This window comes from Mauremys mutica, chromosome 5 (assembly GCF_020497125.1).
Source record: "Mauremys mutica isolate MM-2020 ecotype Southern chromosome 5, ASM2049712v1, whole genome shotgun sequence".
Taxonomy (NCBI): Eukaryota; Metazoa; Chordata; order Testudines; family Geoemydidae; genus Mauremys; species Mauremys mutica.
This window is the reverse complement of record NC_059076.1, coordinates 93,534,557-93,551,419: the sequence shown is the minus strand read 5'-3', so window position 1 is coordinate 93,551,419 and position 16,863 is coordinate 93,534,557. Positions and strand designations below refer to the sequence as shown.

Sequence of the window (16,863 nt, the reverse complement as noted above, 5' to 3'; positions counted from 1 at the left end):
TCATTTCTCACTAACAAGGCACTGTGTCTTATTCCTGCATTCTTTATTACTTCATCACACAAGTGGGGGGGACAATGCTACGGTAGCCCAGGAAGGCTGGGGAAGAATGGAATGAACAGGTGGGGTTGTTGCAGGAGCACCCCCTGTGAATAACATTCAGCTCATAATCTATTCAGGATCTGACACAGAGCAGCTGTGCTCTCTGGTTCTCTGATACAGTGTTTCTCTAGTACACTTGCCCATATTCTAGGCAGGACTGATTCTATTTTTACATACCAAAAAGGAGGGATTGACTCAGGGAGTCATTCCCAATTTTGGCTTTTGCGCCCCTGGCTAAGAGCAGCCAGGGGCACTTATGACAGCAGCAAATGGCGCAGTGCAAAAGGACTGGTAACCATGCCCATCTTATTACCAATTTATGGTATGGTAGATGGTACAGTATGGCTGGTAACCATCTCTGCTATCATGCAAAAGCAAAAGCATGCTGCTGTGTAGCGCTGCTGGACCGCCTCTGTCAGCGGCATCTAGTACACATACGGTGACAGGCACAAAAGGCAAAATAGGCTCCATGGTTTCCACGCTGTGGCGTCTGCCAGGGCAATCCAGGGAAAACGGTCTTGAAATGATTGTCTGCTGTAGCTTTCCCGGAGGAAGGGATGACTGACGACATTTACCCAGAACCACCCGCGAAAATGGTTTTTGCCCCATCAGGCACTGGGATCTCAACCCAGAATTCACAGAGACAGACTACACTGTGTTCATTGTTCGCCAAAATTTATCTTTGCAAGGAATTCACTCCCTTTTTCCCATCACACAGCTTCGACTGTCTCCAGACCTGCCACAGCATCCCCCTCACAGAGGCTGGCAAAGATTAGGCGGCAAAAGAAAAAGACAGGGGACGAGATGTTCGCTGAAGTTAGGGGGTGCTCCCGAGACAAGGCGGACCAGCAGAGCCAGTGGAGGGAGACCCTCTCTCTGTACCACCGCTCACACAGCGAACGGGAGGAGAGGTGGCGTGAGGAAGACAAGCAGTCGACTCAAACACTGCTTGGACTAATGAGGGAGCAAACGGACATGCTCCTGCGCCTTGTGCATGTTCTGCAGGACCTCAGGCAGGAGGACAGAGCCCCCCTGCAGTGTATCTGCAACCGCCCTCCCCCGCCACAAAGTCCCATACCCCCCTCACCCAAAATAACCAGAAGGAGGGGCACCAGAGGCCGTGTAAACTGTCACTGCACCCCAGGAGAGTGCTCAAGTACCGAAAAGCTCTCATAGCCTAATTTTTGAGAAGTCCTTTCCTTCCCGCCTCACCCAAGCCTCCATCCCAGTTTCATCCCCTAACTGTCTAGTTGATAATAAAAAATATTTTTCTGTTAATTACTTTTTCCGTCATGTTCTTTTAGAGGAGACTGTGTTTGAAGGGGGGGAAGGGGGTTGGTAATTTGACAGGACAATCACCTTTACCAGGGTACAGACATGGGGGCAGGATCAGCAGCAGGTCACACACACACTGCAGTCAGTACGCACCCTGGTCGGTATGGGAGGTGGTTTGCAGGTTCTGTGTGGGTGGGGGGTACGTGACTTTGTAGCGGGGGAGGGGGGTTACAGATCTCATGCAATGGTCCCTGTCCTGGACCACAGAGCCACGCAGCAGAGGAATCTGTATCCGTCCTCCCCCGCCAAAAGGCCACATAGCCCACGCACACAGAGTCCCAAAAAGGAGGGATGGCAGGCTCCGTTGAAACATCCAGTCCGGCACTGCAGACCGCTCTGGGAGCAGGAGCCTGTCATTCCTCGAGTTTACAGGCGGTCTTTACATCACCGCACACCCTACCCAGCACAGTCCGTGTCCCAGTTTCAACCCTGTAACGCAAAGTCATCAATAAAGAAACCTTTGTAAAGTTACAGTGGAACATGTATTTTATTTTTATACGTGTGTTGGAAGTTGGGGAAGCGGGGTGGGCGGGGTATGTAACTGCAGATGCTAGTCAACAGTAACTTGGTAAAGAAACAGGGGCAGGTTCAGCTTCTCTGTAAAGAAACTGAACAGTCACAGGTCACGCTGCTCACTGCTCGCTGGTACTTGAAGAGTTCCTTGTCGCTGTGCAAGGCGCCTGCACAGAGCTTCACGAGCCAGGGCATTAGCGGGTAGGCTGGGTCCCCGACGATCACTATAGGCATCTGCACATCCCCAAGACTTATTTTGTGGTCCGGGAAGAAACTACCTTCCTGCAGGCGTCTAAACAGACCAGAGTTCCTGAAAACAAGCATGTCATGAACTTTGCCTGGCCACCCGACGTTGATGTTGGTAAAACGTCCCCCATGGTCCACCAGTGCTCGCAGCACCATTGAAAAGTAGCCCTATTTCTCAGCAGCTGACTGTGGAAGAGGTGGACGATAAGGTGCGAGGAGTTGACAACGGCCATAACTGCAGCGGGATCCGTGCTCAAAGTGCTGTGGCGCCCACGCTGTCACTGAGCAGAAAAGTGCACGAACAGATTGCCCGCAGGCGCTTTCAGGGAGGGAGGGAGGGAGGGAGGGCGTGATTGACGGTTCAATGATGACAGTTACCCAAAACCACCCTCGACACATTTTTTCCCCCAGCAGGCATTGGGGGCTCTATCCAGCATTCCAATGGGCAGCAGGGACTGCGGGAACTGTGGGATAGCTTCCCACAGTGCACCGCTTCCAAAGTCGACGCTGGCCCCGTTACTGTGGACTCAGACAGTCGAATTAGTGTATTTAGTGTGGATACACAAATTCGACTTCATAAGGTCGATTCCACAAATTCGAATTAAGTAGATTCGAAATAGTCTTGTAGTGTAGACGTACCCTGAGACAGGACCCCCATGCTGCCAGTGTCAAACTTGATACAGTTTTTCAGCCAGCTGCCTACAACAGAGGGTCTCAAATACCAACTGGAATTGAAAGCTTTGCTTCCAAATGCATTTCACGTCTTATGTCAAGCATAAAAACAGGGGTACAGCTGACTTTAGTAAAAGTGTTAGAGATTTTCTTCATGTTGGAAAATGATGCATATGATATTTAATATGAGGAAGGGCCTAAAAGTCCTTAAAACATCCTCTCTAAATATTGGAGAGACTGAGGTGCTACTCCTAAGCAGCAGAAGACAGTTCATTATCCACTGAAATATACCAATATCTGCAGAGCCCAAACTATGACAGTGCAAAGTTAACCTTGGAAGAGGGTATGGAGACTCAAAGCACCTCCATCTTCTCTCCAGCCTCACTGCCCCATATCTCAATCATATTGGAAGCAGGTGGCCTTTCGACTAAATAAAGGCATCTGGCAGAAAAGAGTACCTAGAATTGTTTTGTCCCAGACAAAGGAAGCAACTGATAGGCAACATGCTACTTAATTTCTCGCTGCCTTAAGGGGCTTTAAGTATTCCGTAGCATGATAGATTTGGCACTGCACACTCAAAAGACACAGTATAGCTTTAAAAGTTCATTCAACAATTATGCATCATTGAACAATTTAGTTCCTGACATTAGGAGCAGCTTCCTGCATTTATTAGCCAATGAGACGCTATGGTTTCTAGAAAACCACACACACCCACACCCACTCCCACACACTCATTTTTAGCTTTTGCTTTTTATTTCTCCCTTTTTCTATTTGCAAGACTGTCCCAAAGCTTTTCTTTGTTGCTCTTCTAGTTATGAGTTGATGAATCCACAGTTTAAAAAATAAATGAGAGACATGTACAAATAGTAGTAATTTATATCTGTGCTTCAAACAGTATTTCAAGCACAAATAGCATTTCACGCACCTCCACTGCCAAAACAAAAAAACAAAACCCCAAACAATAAAAGCAAATACATACTATGGACTCAACAGAAATCACTTTTAACACCAACCCTTAAGGAGGAAAAGTTGTTGTGACACTACTTTGGCCTAAATCCAGCAAATGCTTCTCCTTGCCAGTAGTCTCACTGAAGTTTCTGCTCACGTGAGTAAGAGTCTACAGCACTGGACTCTTAATTTGAAACCATGGGAATGGAGAAGGGCGCACAGGACGGAGGCAGGGTTATTGGTTTATTAGCAATACAAAGCAGCAAAGATGGCTAATGGATCATGAAGTCTCAAAAGTGAGAGAAACCATTTTTAAAAGAAAAAATTAAATCTGTTATAAAAATTTATACTTTCTATCACACCAAAATGAACAAGTCATCCTGGGGGATGCTCCCACACACATCATTCAAGGTTATTTAAGCAAATATTCCCAATTTACTGTACCCTTTTTCTTCTAGGTAGATTTGTGACAACAGCTATACCACACTTGCCATCTTCCCACTCTCAAAATATCCCAGACTGCAGTGTACTGTTGATATCACCAACACTGACAGAACAGTAACTCTGTTTAAGGGGTAAAGTAAGTCAGTTTTTATTCCCTATTCAGTGTTTTCTATTCTTGATTTACATACAACAGAGTAAAAAACAATATGAATTTTGCTTTTTAAAAACAAAACACTGAACACTGGGAAAAAAATTCTACATATTTTCCTTGTAAACAGGTTTGCTGCTTCATTTGCAGCTACTTGTGTTAATAGCACTGTGCGTGCCAGGATGTCCTGGAGCAGGAAATCTGGCTGGAGCAGAGCTGTGTCATGGCCCTGAAAAAGGTACATTAGAAAAAAAATACATCAATGGTTTATTATCCCTCATCTAACAACTTCTATTGAAAAAAAGATCTGTTTTTTCCATCTCTGATTAGCACACTGATCAAAATACATTAAGTTCACTGAAGAGCAAAGCACATTTTTAAACTAAAAAGTTGTTCAGGAATGTTTTAACTTCTAGTCAGATCAAAAGAAAAAAAAATCACATCCATCCTTAGACACTGTCCAGTATAAACATTTTGGAAAATATTAATATAAACAATGAAGTGATCAGACATTTGAAAAAAGTGTCTCTGCCAGGTACACACAACAGGAGAGTCCTATTATATAACTGAAACTCCCAGCAACAGCATGGAGCCATGCAAAGACACAGGTCTAATACTTTATAGTCTCACTAGTGTCTAATGTATTGATGAGACATCCTGAGATATTTCATTCATTCCACGCTTTCCCTCCAGTCTCAGGGAATATTTTGGGACTGTCATAGCTCTTCACCTCCGTGAACTAGGATCTGATAATATCTTCTCTCATCCTCTGCACTGGAGCTGTTCCCCCCAACTCCTCACCTATGTTCCAACCCCTTCCCCATCTAGACCCACGGGAGATAGGGTGGAGATTCCAGTGCCCTTCCTCCCCTTCACTCCCCGCTTCCCACAGAGAGGTCACATGGCTACCAATGGTGTTTCTCCTACATATCTTCAGGATCTTTAAGGAAGTCCTCAAGACATGAAGGTTTTCTTTAACATCCCTAAAATATGTCCATGTGTTCAGAATGAATGGGCTGTGTGTAAAGAATCTCTAGTTGCTCCTCAACCTCTCCAAGAACTGGAAAAGGACTTTGTCAGTCTCCTCCATCTGCTGTCTTCACCTGTTCTATTTTTCCCTAATCTCATTTTCTTTTCTTTAGAACAAAAACAAACAAGAAACAAACACAACTAAGTATGTTAGTAAAATGTAAAAAGCTGTAATTTAAACATAAATTACATATGAAAAATTTAATATTTGCATATTAACATTGCCTCTCAACATAAATGTAGTATTTCTGATTACTAATCTATTAATCTATACTTTAAGTATATCAGGTGCATAAAGAATATACAATAGGTAAGATGAGTGAGTTAATACTATCACAAGAATCTTCCTTTATTTTTCTATTTCATGACTTGTTTAAATATGTAAGCCTACCATTAACTTCTTGCATTTCAATCTATTTTTGTTTTGTTTTTGTCCAATTAGAATAACGTACTAAAAAAGCTGTAAAACCTTTATGTCCCACAGCTAGCATATTTCTAAAGACTCTGACTCTAAAAACATATTAAATATTGTTTTCAGCTTTTTTTGAGGTGGCCTGAATTCACAAAAAATTCAGTTAAAAAAAAAAAAAGAGAGATCAGCACAGATTCCAACAGTTCCGATACTAGCTAGACTGTCTGCTTGTCGAGAACAGAAGCTCAGCAGACTACTCTCTGTAAACATGCCCCAAACTGTCTTCATAGTACAAAGGCAAGAAGTAACACTAAGCACTTGCATCAGTGTATTTATCATCCTCCACGTAACTCTCCCACTTTATAGGCTTTTGAATCTTTTATTTAAACTTCAAAGCTCCAAAAACACAACTGCATCATGCTTAAGCACAGCCTCAAAGTTCACCAGAGGCCAACTGACTATGATGGGATAAGAATTTAGAGAATAATGTAAATGCTTTAAATCAGTGGTCTCCAAACCATGGGACATGCCCCCCTGGGGGTGGAGGGGGGGGGAGAAACGTCTGGGAGGGCAGAGCGGGTCACAGGCCAGCCCATGCAGGGGGGCAGGGAAGGAGCACCACCCAGCCTTGCTCTGCCCCCAACTCCGCTCTGGCCCCACCCCCAGCTCCAGCCCCTGGCCACAGCTGCAGCCACCACTCCACTCCTGGCTCTAGGCTGCCAGGCTCTGGTTCCGGAGCCACAACTCCCGGCCCCCGGGCTGCTGGTTCCACACCCGGGGGGGGGGCATGGACACATGCCATTACTGTTAAGGCGGGGCCAGGGAGGAAAAGTTTGGGCACCACTGCTTTAAATGTTGGGACTGAAGGGAGTATGGATGCTGAAATATTCCACATTATAGCCACCTGGTGAAGGGTATATTATAATGCTTACCCATGCTCATCTTAATGGGCAAGTTTTCTCTGCTTGCAGCCTCCACTAGGTGTCTCCTAACTTCCATCACAGCTTCCTTTTGTCTGAGATTCATTAAGGACTCCCAGAGTGCTTTGGCAGCTGGATCACTGTAAAAAAAACAAGAGGGTTACACTAAACATCTGTTGCATAATGAAATAAGTTTAAGGCAACATTTACATTTTAAAATGTGTGTTCATACGCAGTAACTTCTATGAGGTGGACAGTAGATAAACTAAAGATTAACTTTTAAAAATGGTTACTGTGATTCTATATTAAAAGCTCATATTAGCTTGTTACAAACTTGCATTACAAGTCACACATCCACATTTTCACAGATATTAACATAAGCTAAAATAAACAAGACAGCCCAGATGTAACCACTATTGTTCACTTCGGAAATATCAACAATGCTCTGAGGTTTTTCAAATACTGCAACTGAAGTACAGATAGGCTCCAACTCCAACGTTTGGGTCTGGATCTTGGTGCAAACATTCTTAAAATTTGGAAGCTGGTGTGCTGATTTGATACAATGGGCACCGTATCTCAGGGCTTTGTTTATTGTCCTCATACTTACATATAAGAAATGAACAATATGCAATAAAGCTTAACAGTCCTTATGTTTTTGGTATCTACAGAACGTTAAAATTATTTACAGTTAGTTTTTTATAAAAGACACTTAGTATTTTATTTGGCTCATCTGCATTCATTTCCTCATCAGTATTCTCTCTCATCCCAGTTACTGCATTTTATATAATGAATGGCTTCAGTGTTTTCTCTGGAACAAACTTGCCTTAAGCTAAGTCCGCGCACATTTGATTCACTGGGTTGGTTTTTTTCCTTGTTTGTTTTTTTTAAATAGCTTCTTTCTGTTTTCTCTCAGGAGATTTTTTTCCTCCTAAACTTCCTCTAGAGACCCTTACCACAAGTTTACTATACGCCAGAAATAATAGTTTTGTTTTATGAAATACTCATAATTGAGTTGATACCTGTGTTGTGCTCTCTCCACTGATACAGTCTGGTTATGTTTTATATCATCCTCCAGTGCAGGTGAGAATGCTTTCCAAGCCCCTCTATTAGTAGCCCAAGAACCCCATAATCTCTATTTGGATTTGGCAGGGGGCATGGGGAGAAGTGGAGGATGGGAAGGAAATTAAACACCTCCCTCAGCTAACCAGGTTGCGGGAGAGGGAGTGTATATTTTATCCCATTAACGTGCTCTGAGAAAGACAATCCAAGCTAAATAGCAGAGAAAAATTGGAGTAAATTGGGGAATAGTCTCCCTAGGGAAATGGCAGGAGACCCATCACTTGAGACATTTAAAAATTAGCCTTGATAAAGCACTAAAAAAATATCCTGTACAGCACGATCCTGCATCAGCAGAGGAACTGACTAAATGACCTAAAGAGTCTCTTCATTTCTAATTTCTAGGACACTTATTACATCTCTTTCAGGCCAATGAGGCCTGGGGGGACAGCTCCTTCCAGAGATCACCCAGCCCACTTGTGATGCAGCCACAAGCAATACAAGTCACTCCACTCGCAAGGGTGTTCTGAGTGCATTGTCATGATGGCCAGCCCAGCACCAGACTTTGAGCTCTTGTAACACAAAATGGAGTACTTTTTGATACAAGGACTAGAATTCAAGACAAAGCAGAGGTTCCAAGAGTAACTGTATGCTTCAACGCAGCTTCCTTGAATTAATGCACTGCTGTGTTACTTTACAGTTATGATTACTGGATTGTTTGGGGTTAGTGCTCAAATTCCTTTCTAGTTATCATCATCATCCAAAAATGTAACTAACTGACCCTATTCAGACCACTCATAGAGGGCATGTCTACACTATCATTTTAAACTGTGTCAGAGGGTTAGGTTACTACATAGTTATCCCTTGTTCTAGTTACAACACTTGTACACTCTGCAGCATACATGGGATCCTAACCAACTTCCCAAACCATGGTAAAGCCTTGGACATGATTTGCTCAAGACTTTGTCTGGAACTTAGCTGTATCCCCATCACACCATCAAATGAAACCGTGCTGTAACTGGGTTCCAGACACATAGCATGATGGGAATCTTCCGCAGTGATCATTTACAATGGTGCTTGGAGGGTGAGGTGGGAGGAGTAGCCCTGGTTGGCTCTCATCTATCTCCCTCCCCTCCTCTGAATGTTTTCCCACTGTCCCCCACCCCACTCCCTGCCACTGCTTTTTCTCATGTCTGTTTCTCCCTTATGCCTCAGTTATCTATGGGCCCATCTAGAGTGTACAACATCAGATGGTTTTACACAATTTTTATTTTGAACATTCTTTCCTCTCTGCTGATTGACTATTTGTTCCAATGATATCACAGTCTCTTCATTGGAGCACCCTCTCCCATGCTCTTCCATTCTTTGTCCCCCATCCGCTTACCTCCCTTCCTTTGTTTTTATTCCTTTAGCTAATCCCTGTCAGACTATCTATTACGAACCCCAAGTTCGCAGATATCATGAAACTGGCTAAAAATATCAGGAAATTGCCTTAAGATCATGGATTTTTTAAAGAAAATAATACATTTTGACTGTCTTTTTGGCCTTCTAGTTTTTGAAACTTCAGAGTTCACATTTTCCTGCTTTTCTCCACAACCATGAGGCTAGAAACTTTCATTTAAATAAAAAAGTAAGCTGAGGTTTTCACACACATGCCTCCAGGAGCTGGGGCTTTAAGAAAAGCACTAAACAGAGCAGTGCTCCTGACAAAATTGTGAGACTTGGCAGCAGGGCTGCCCAGAGGGGAGGGCAAGTGGGGCAATTTGTCCCAGGTCCCGCAGGGGCCCCCACTAGAGTTTTTCAGGGCCCCTGGAGCGGGGTCCTTCACTCGCTCCGGGGGGCCTGGAAAACTCTCACGGTGCCCAGGCCCCCGGAGATTCTTCCGCTCCGGGTCTTCAGCGGCAATTCGGCAGCGGCGGGTCCTTCTGCCCCGGGACCTGCTGCCAAAGTGAGATCTACTGCTGAAAAGTGCTGTATAAGAGCTAGATATTATTACTTAGATAATAACCGATTTTTTAAAAAACAAAAAACCACACCCAGACTTACAGCTGAGCCAGACTGATGTACTAAAACAAAGCTCTATCTTCTTCGGCTATTTCTCATAGCTTTTGACCAAGTGGGTTTTCTTTACTCTTGCTGGCTTAAGTTGCGGGACTGAGGGTTGTTTTAATGTGCTAAAACAGCAAAAAAAGACAAGTGTGGTGAAGTCTTAGAGCTGACTGGGGCTTGCCATACTCCCATGTGCCTGGAGCTTTTCACAAATTACAATGAGTATTTCCAGACAAAATTCTGGTTACTTGAGAAGAAAAAGAGCAAGAAGGGTAAACAACAGTAGAGATACCACAGATATTATTTTTCTTTCTGCAGATGTACCAAGAAACAAATACCCAAGCTCTAGGTCTCTGTATACAAATATTTTAAAATACAAAAAAAATGAAATAAGAATCCATAATGCAAATACTTGATTGCTCAAGGCCAACGCTCTCAAAAATAATCCAGTTAACAATTCAAAATGCCTCATCAATAATACTCCACAACCAGCAATCGCCAATTCCTCACGTCACCCCGTTCCTGAAAAGCCTGAGTAAGCAGATAAGCCGTGCAGCATGCCCTGATAGTAAACACACATGGACACTATGGGTATAAGCCTGGGTCTGAGCCCAGGCTCAAGCTAAACCCCACTTACGACCGCACTACAAATGTGCTAACCTAGAGCTCACACCCAGGGTCCCAGGACCCTGCAGGGCTGGAGAGTTCAAGCCCATGATAAGCTGGGACCAAAGGTCCAAGGCTCTATTGCTTTCCTGTATGCAAGCAGCCACAGCTTGACTTGGGTCCTGAAAGTCCTCCAAATGTATCCCAGAATGCCTGGCAGCAAAGGAGCAGCACTGCAGGCAGCCAGCCCAGTGTCCGAGTACCATTACTGCCTGGCCGAGCACACTATCCCTTCCTGCTCCAGCTCTTCCTCACTGCTGTGCGGAGTTTGCCCCAAGCAGGGAACAGAGATGACAGGAGGAGGAGGCTTCCAGGTGTCGGGATGTTCGGGGGGGGGGTCATCCCTCCCCTGGATGTGCTGAGCCAGGAGCACTGCCACTTCCCCTCCCTGCAGGGTGGTGCTTGGTTCCCACTCTGCTCTCTGACCCTTACACCTGGGACCTGCCTGCCTTCCTTGGGGCTGCGTGAACTGTCAGGCCGGTGAGTGGGAGCCAGCCCCAAAACTTCCCTGCAGCCTCCTGCAGCAGCGGCCCTGGTACCTCACTGCAGGGAAGTTTTGGAGCTGGCTCCCACTCACTGTCCTCACCAGGACTGGCTCCAGGCACTAGCTTAGCAAGGAGGTGCTTGGGGCGGCCACTCCGGAGAGGGGCAGCACGTCCAGCTATTCGGCGGAGGGTCCCTCACTCCCGCTCGGAGCAAAGGACCTCCTGCTGAATTGCCGCAGATCACGATCACGGCTTGAGGTTTTTTTGTTTTGTTTTGTTTTGTTTTTTGGCTGCTTGGGGTGGCAAAACCCCTGGAGCCAGCCCTGGTCCTCACAGTGCACACAGCCCAAAGAGGGTGGGACCAAGTGGCTGCCCTGCAGGAAAGGAGGCAGTAGAGCTCCCAGCTCAATACAGCTGTGGGAGGGATGATTCCCAACACCCCAGCCACTGCCCATCCCTACAGAGCAGCTGCTTGGTCCCGCTCCACTCTCTGTCCCTTGCTCCTGGGGCCCCCCCGATGTTGGGGGATGGGAGGCACTTTGGGATATGTTTACTTTGAGTTGGGTCTGTGCACTGCAGTGTGGACGCCAGAGACCTAGGTTCGAGCACACGTTAGAAAATTTTTAACCTAGTGTTAAAATGCATGGTAGACACTCAAGCCCAGAGTTCCCTGACACAAGTCAGCTGACTCAAGTCCCACTAACCCTGGACTTACATGGCTGTGTCGACAAAGCCTATGAGACCAAGGGTGCAGGGGGAATTCAGCTCCAGCCCCTAGGATTTCTGCAAAGAAAACTCTTCAGCTAGCAGCCCCTTCCATTTTAACCAAGTAGCAATTAGCTCAGGCACCTCTGCTGATCACAGCTGCCCTAATATTATACTTGGTGAGGGGCTGTCTTTCAGGGCTTCAACCATTTAGGGCTTTCTATGTCAAAAGCAACTTCTTAAATTCCATTTGGAAGCTATCCTGGATCTGATGTGGATTTTGGATCACTAATGTAACATGCTTCTTGGGTTAACCACTGTTTAATAAGTAGGTAAATATATGTGGCATGAACTTAACATTTCCAAATGACGTTAAGGTGCATTCTCATGCAGTGCATGTTGAAACAGTCAAACCTCAAAGAGATATCGTTAGTGATCTCAAAATGTGTGAAACGAAAAGTAACACCAGAGTCTTTTCCAGTCCAGTTCTCTGGGCTAGCCAACCCAATCTCCTGGTTTCAACCAATACCTCTCAATGTTTTGGATAGCCAATAGGATAATTCAGTTTACATATCTAGAGATGCTAAATGAAAGAAATCCAAGTATTTGCAGTAGACCCTATATTTCCCTATACAGAGCAAATACTGCGGTAAATTAGTTATTTATGGTAAAATTGGCAAATTGCTACGGGTGAGTAGTGTGTTCTTTCTCCACCCCTTAAAGAGAGATTAAAATATTACCTGATATCCAAACAGGGAACAAAACAAAAGAGTACGAACAACAGCATCCAGTAGTAAAAACTTTGAGGGACGGGGCAAAACTGAGCAGATTTGAGAGATTTTGGCCCAGATCCACAAAGGTATTTAGGTTCCTTACTTCCAGTGAAATCAACAGAAGTTAGGAGCCTAATAAACTCTCAGGATCTGAGCCTTTGTAATTAGACAATTTTAGGGACACACACACACACAAAAAAGCAACTATAATGTTTGCTATTGAAAACTGGAGTATGCTGTGCTGCTTTCCTGATTAACAGTTATGTTGGGCTTTATGGCTGAAAAACTAATGAAGCAGTTAACCAGGAAAGCTAGCAGAGGCAAATGTGCACACAACAAAAATGTACCAGTTTTTAAAAATTATATGACCAGCCAAAGAATCTCCTCTCTCAAAACACTATCCCTTCAGTCATACATAAAACTATAAGTTTGCATAAAATGAAAGACTACATTTTTACAGTGTTCTCTTATAACTGTAAAATCCATAGATATACCAGCAAACTGGTATCGTCCTGGGAAAGTGGACTCCACCTAGAATGCACAGCTTTACCAATCTGTGTCAAAAGGCTCCTCGAGATTTTAAACTAGACTTTTATAGATTAAGGATGTTCTATCAGTGAATAGCCTGGCACCAAGAGTAAATCCTGTCTTTCACCAGTGCTACTTCAATCTGGATAAAGCATTTAAAATAGTTATGGCATGCAATAAATGTCAACTGGAGTTTGCTAGAAACTAACAGGAAATGCTAATCATAAGATAAAATGTGAGCCTGTTTTCATTTATAAGAAGGTTGTTAAGTAGTGAATCATGGGAATGACTCAATGAAGTGCAAAGTAGAAAAATGGAGTGAGTGGTGGGAGAAAAAAACAAAACATATCCCATGGGTCACCAATACCTAATCTTTCAGAATGAAACTGCTAATATGTATTGTTTATTCATGGCACGAGACCAATTTACTCACATATTTTTTAGTAGGTCACATCACTTTTTGTTACCGTGACCTAGTGTGCTAGTGTTAGGACAAACTAGTTATTAAAATAATTTAAACAGAGAACAACTCTGAGTCTCAATAGCCAAAACTGTTGAAAAATAGCCTGTTTTTGCATTGTGCATCATATTGCAGCAAGTGCTAGCGGCTGATTGATTTAAAGAGTAACACAAAAATGTTGAGATGTACTCTTCTGCGGTTCCTCTAACCCCCTGCCCCCCAACCGTCTATTGCAACTCTAGGGAATCGTTTCAATTTTAAAAAATATTAGCTCCATAATCTGTCCAGTGAGTATACATGTAATGAGTACAATAGTAAACAGATTAGAACGACATGAAGAAGAGTCTCTCTTTGTTGCCCGTCCGCTTTGTAACTTGGACAAAGTTACCACACTGTATTTTAGAATCCCAAACTAAATGAAAAACAGAGATAGGATCACCTTATTTGCCACTATTATTCAAAGCAAAGACTGGAAGAGAAAGTCTCTCTCCGTTCACTGGCTTCCTATTCCCTCCCACAGTGCTCTTCCCCTCCTTTTTCACCTTTGGTTCCTGTACTCTCACCCCAGGTAGTGTATTCTGATCACACAGACACTGATTTTACACTTCTGTAACTACTGACTTAAATGAAGTTCTGTCCCCCAGCTCCTCTTTCCCTATTTCCTGATGCCTTCTGCTGCTTTACATATCTGCATATATTATCAGAGGTGGGGGGATAGTTCAGTGGTTTGAGCATTGGCCTGCTAAACCCAGGGTTGTGAGTTCAATCATTGAGGGAGCCACTTAGGAATCTGGGGCAAAAATTGATCCTGCTAGTGAAGGCAGGGGGGCTGGACTCGATGACCTTTCAAGGTCTCTTCCAGTTCTAGGAGATTGGTATAGCTCCTATTATTATTTATTGTGAACCACAATATTCACAATGTACTTACCTGTGGCTACAATGGATTTTTACCTTTATTTTTTTTATTACAAAAGCAAAACAAAATATAACCATGAAGTTTTAATACTGTATTCTTATAATTAACACAATTCTTTACACTCATAGAACCTTACATTCAAGGAACCCTAAATCACTTTAAAATATTAACTTTCACAACAACCCTTATGTATTACAACATATATTTTATGCAGAGGAAAATGGGAGGCACAGAAGTTAAGCAACTTGCCCAAGGCCAGAAGAGAGCCTGACAAAAGCAAGGAATAGAACTCAGGGTTGAAATCTTAGCCCCCTCTGACATCTATCAGTGTTTTGTCAGGGATTTCATCACAGACATTTTTAAGGCTTGTCTCTTATTTTTACGATGTGGTCTCCCCAGTACAACCACCAGCTATCACTGATGTGCTACAATTCCACATTTGTGCTTTGTAAAAAGTTGTACACACAAGTATGTAACATCACATTAATCATTAAGGTTAAGAAAGAAGCCATATATAACAAGACTTCTCAGTAAGAGCAATGCCTTTTGATCCTTGCAGAGTAAGATTTTTTTTTTTTTTTACTGACACCCAAGTTACTGCAGATTCCTCTTTTTTTTGTAAAGGGCTTCATACATTTCATAGACATGAGAAGTGGAAAACATCATTCTATATTCTACATTTTTTATTACCTATCCAGCATAATTTTACATGTAAACAAGTTTTGTTTAAATCAGAAAACTCTTGGATGTGACACTATCCAGGGTGGTTTGTAACAGAAGTTAAGCTACAATTTTTATACTTCAGGCCAGAGGATGCTCTTGTTATCCTCTAAGTTGAAGGCTCCTCACATTTGAAGTAGCAACAGAACTCAGAAGCTGATATGTAATTAGACAAGGAAACAGGGGGCACATACAGAAGGTATTGTACTGAAACATACTCTCCTTCATCCTGATTACCCCTGCTTAGAAAGGATTGGCCTGCATGTCAACTTACATATTTTAACATATATATTTTTTAAATTCTTCTCCTCTTTGAAAGAGCATTTTTCCCTGTTCTTAGATTATGAAGGGCCAGACAGGACCATTGTGATCATCTAGTGACTCTGGTTTGCTCTCTGGCATAACATAGACATAAGGCTTCCCTACATTAATTCCTGTTTGGACTACAGTATATTTTATAGAAAAACATCCACTCTTGACTTAAAAAATTGCATTGTTGGTAAATCCATCACAATCCTTGATAAATTGTTTCAATGGTTCATTACCCCCATTGTTAAAAAGTTTCACCTTACTTCTAGCCTAAATTTGACTAGCATCCTCTTCCAGCCATTGAATCTTATACGTTTGTAAACTAGATTGAAGAGCCCTCTATTACCAAATTTCTGTCCTCCATGCAGATACTTACAGATTGAGCTCCTTGAGTCTATCACTATAAGGCCTATGTGACAGAGTACTGAGAGCCAGGAACTGACTGAGCACTCTGATCACTTCAGCATTAATTAGTACCTGAGATCGGATTGGAGTCTGATGAACTACAGAGCTAATTATCCGTTACCTGAGAGGGTAGTTAAAAAGCACTGGAAGAAAATGCGGGGGCAAGGGAGGAGGTTGTAGAGTCCAAAGGAAGTAAGATCTCAGGGCGGTGAGATCTTTTTCTTTCCTTTCCTGAAGAAAGGGTGGACCAAAGAAAACTGCAAACAGAGTTGCTGCACGGGATAATGATTGTGGTTTGGTGGAGGTAATATAAATAAAGCTCAAAGAACTGTTAAACAGAAAGTAGAGCCTGCCCTGTTACAGCATGTTTTCCAATTCTTTAATCATCCTTGTGGCTTTTCGCTCAACCCTCTCCAAATTATCAACATCCTTCAAGTGTGGACACCAGAACTGAACACAATATTCCAGCAGCAGTTGCCCTAGTGTCTAACACAGCGGTAATGTAATCTTCCTACTCCTTCTGAATGTTCCACTGTTTATACACCATAACACCTACATCCTTTTCAGAATCACTACTTCCCAGGATAGATTCCCCTATCCTATAAGTATGTCCTACGTTCTTTGTTCCTAGATGTATGACTTTACATTTGGCTATAGTGAAACACATAGTTTGCTTGCACCCAGCTTACCAAGCAATCCCAAGCGCTCTGTATCAGTGACTTGTCCTCATCTTTATTTACCAGCCCTCCTATCTTTGTCTCAGCTGCAAACTCTGGCAGTGATGATTTTGTTTTCTTCCAGGTCATTAATAAAATGTTAAATAGCATACAGCTAAGAACCAACCCCTCTGCAATCCCACTATAAACACACCTGCTCAGTGATGAAACCCCATTTACAATTGCATTTTGAGACCTATCATTTAGCCAGTTTTTAAATCCACTGAATGTGTGCCATTTTTGTATACTTCTAGCTCAGTGGTTTGAGCATTGGCCTGCTAAGCCCAGCATTGTGAGCTCAATCCTTGA

The 16,863-nt window shown here is 43.2% G+C and overlaps 1 protein-coding gene across 1 annotated transcript in view; it reads right to left on the bottom strand.

Annotated features, from left to right (window-relative positions):
- The window catches only part of SCFD2 (sec1 family domain containing 2), a 300,890-nt gene that overhangs the window by 240,721 nt on the left and 43,306 nt on the right, over positions 1-16,863 (bottom strand). Inside the window, exon 3 of the mRNA XM_045018575.1 lies at positions 6,779-6,906. Coding sequence (XP_044874510.1) covers positions 6,779-6,906 — 128 coding nt within the window. The remainder of the gene's footprint in view (positions 1-6,778; positions 6,907-16,863) is intronic.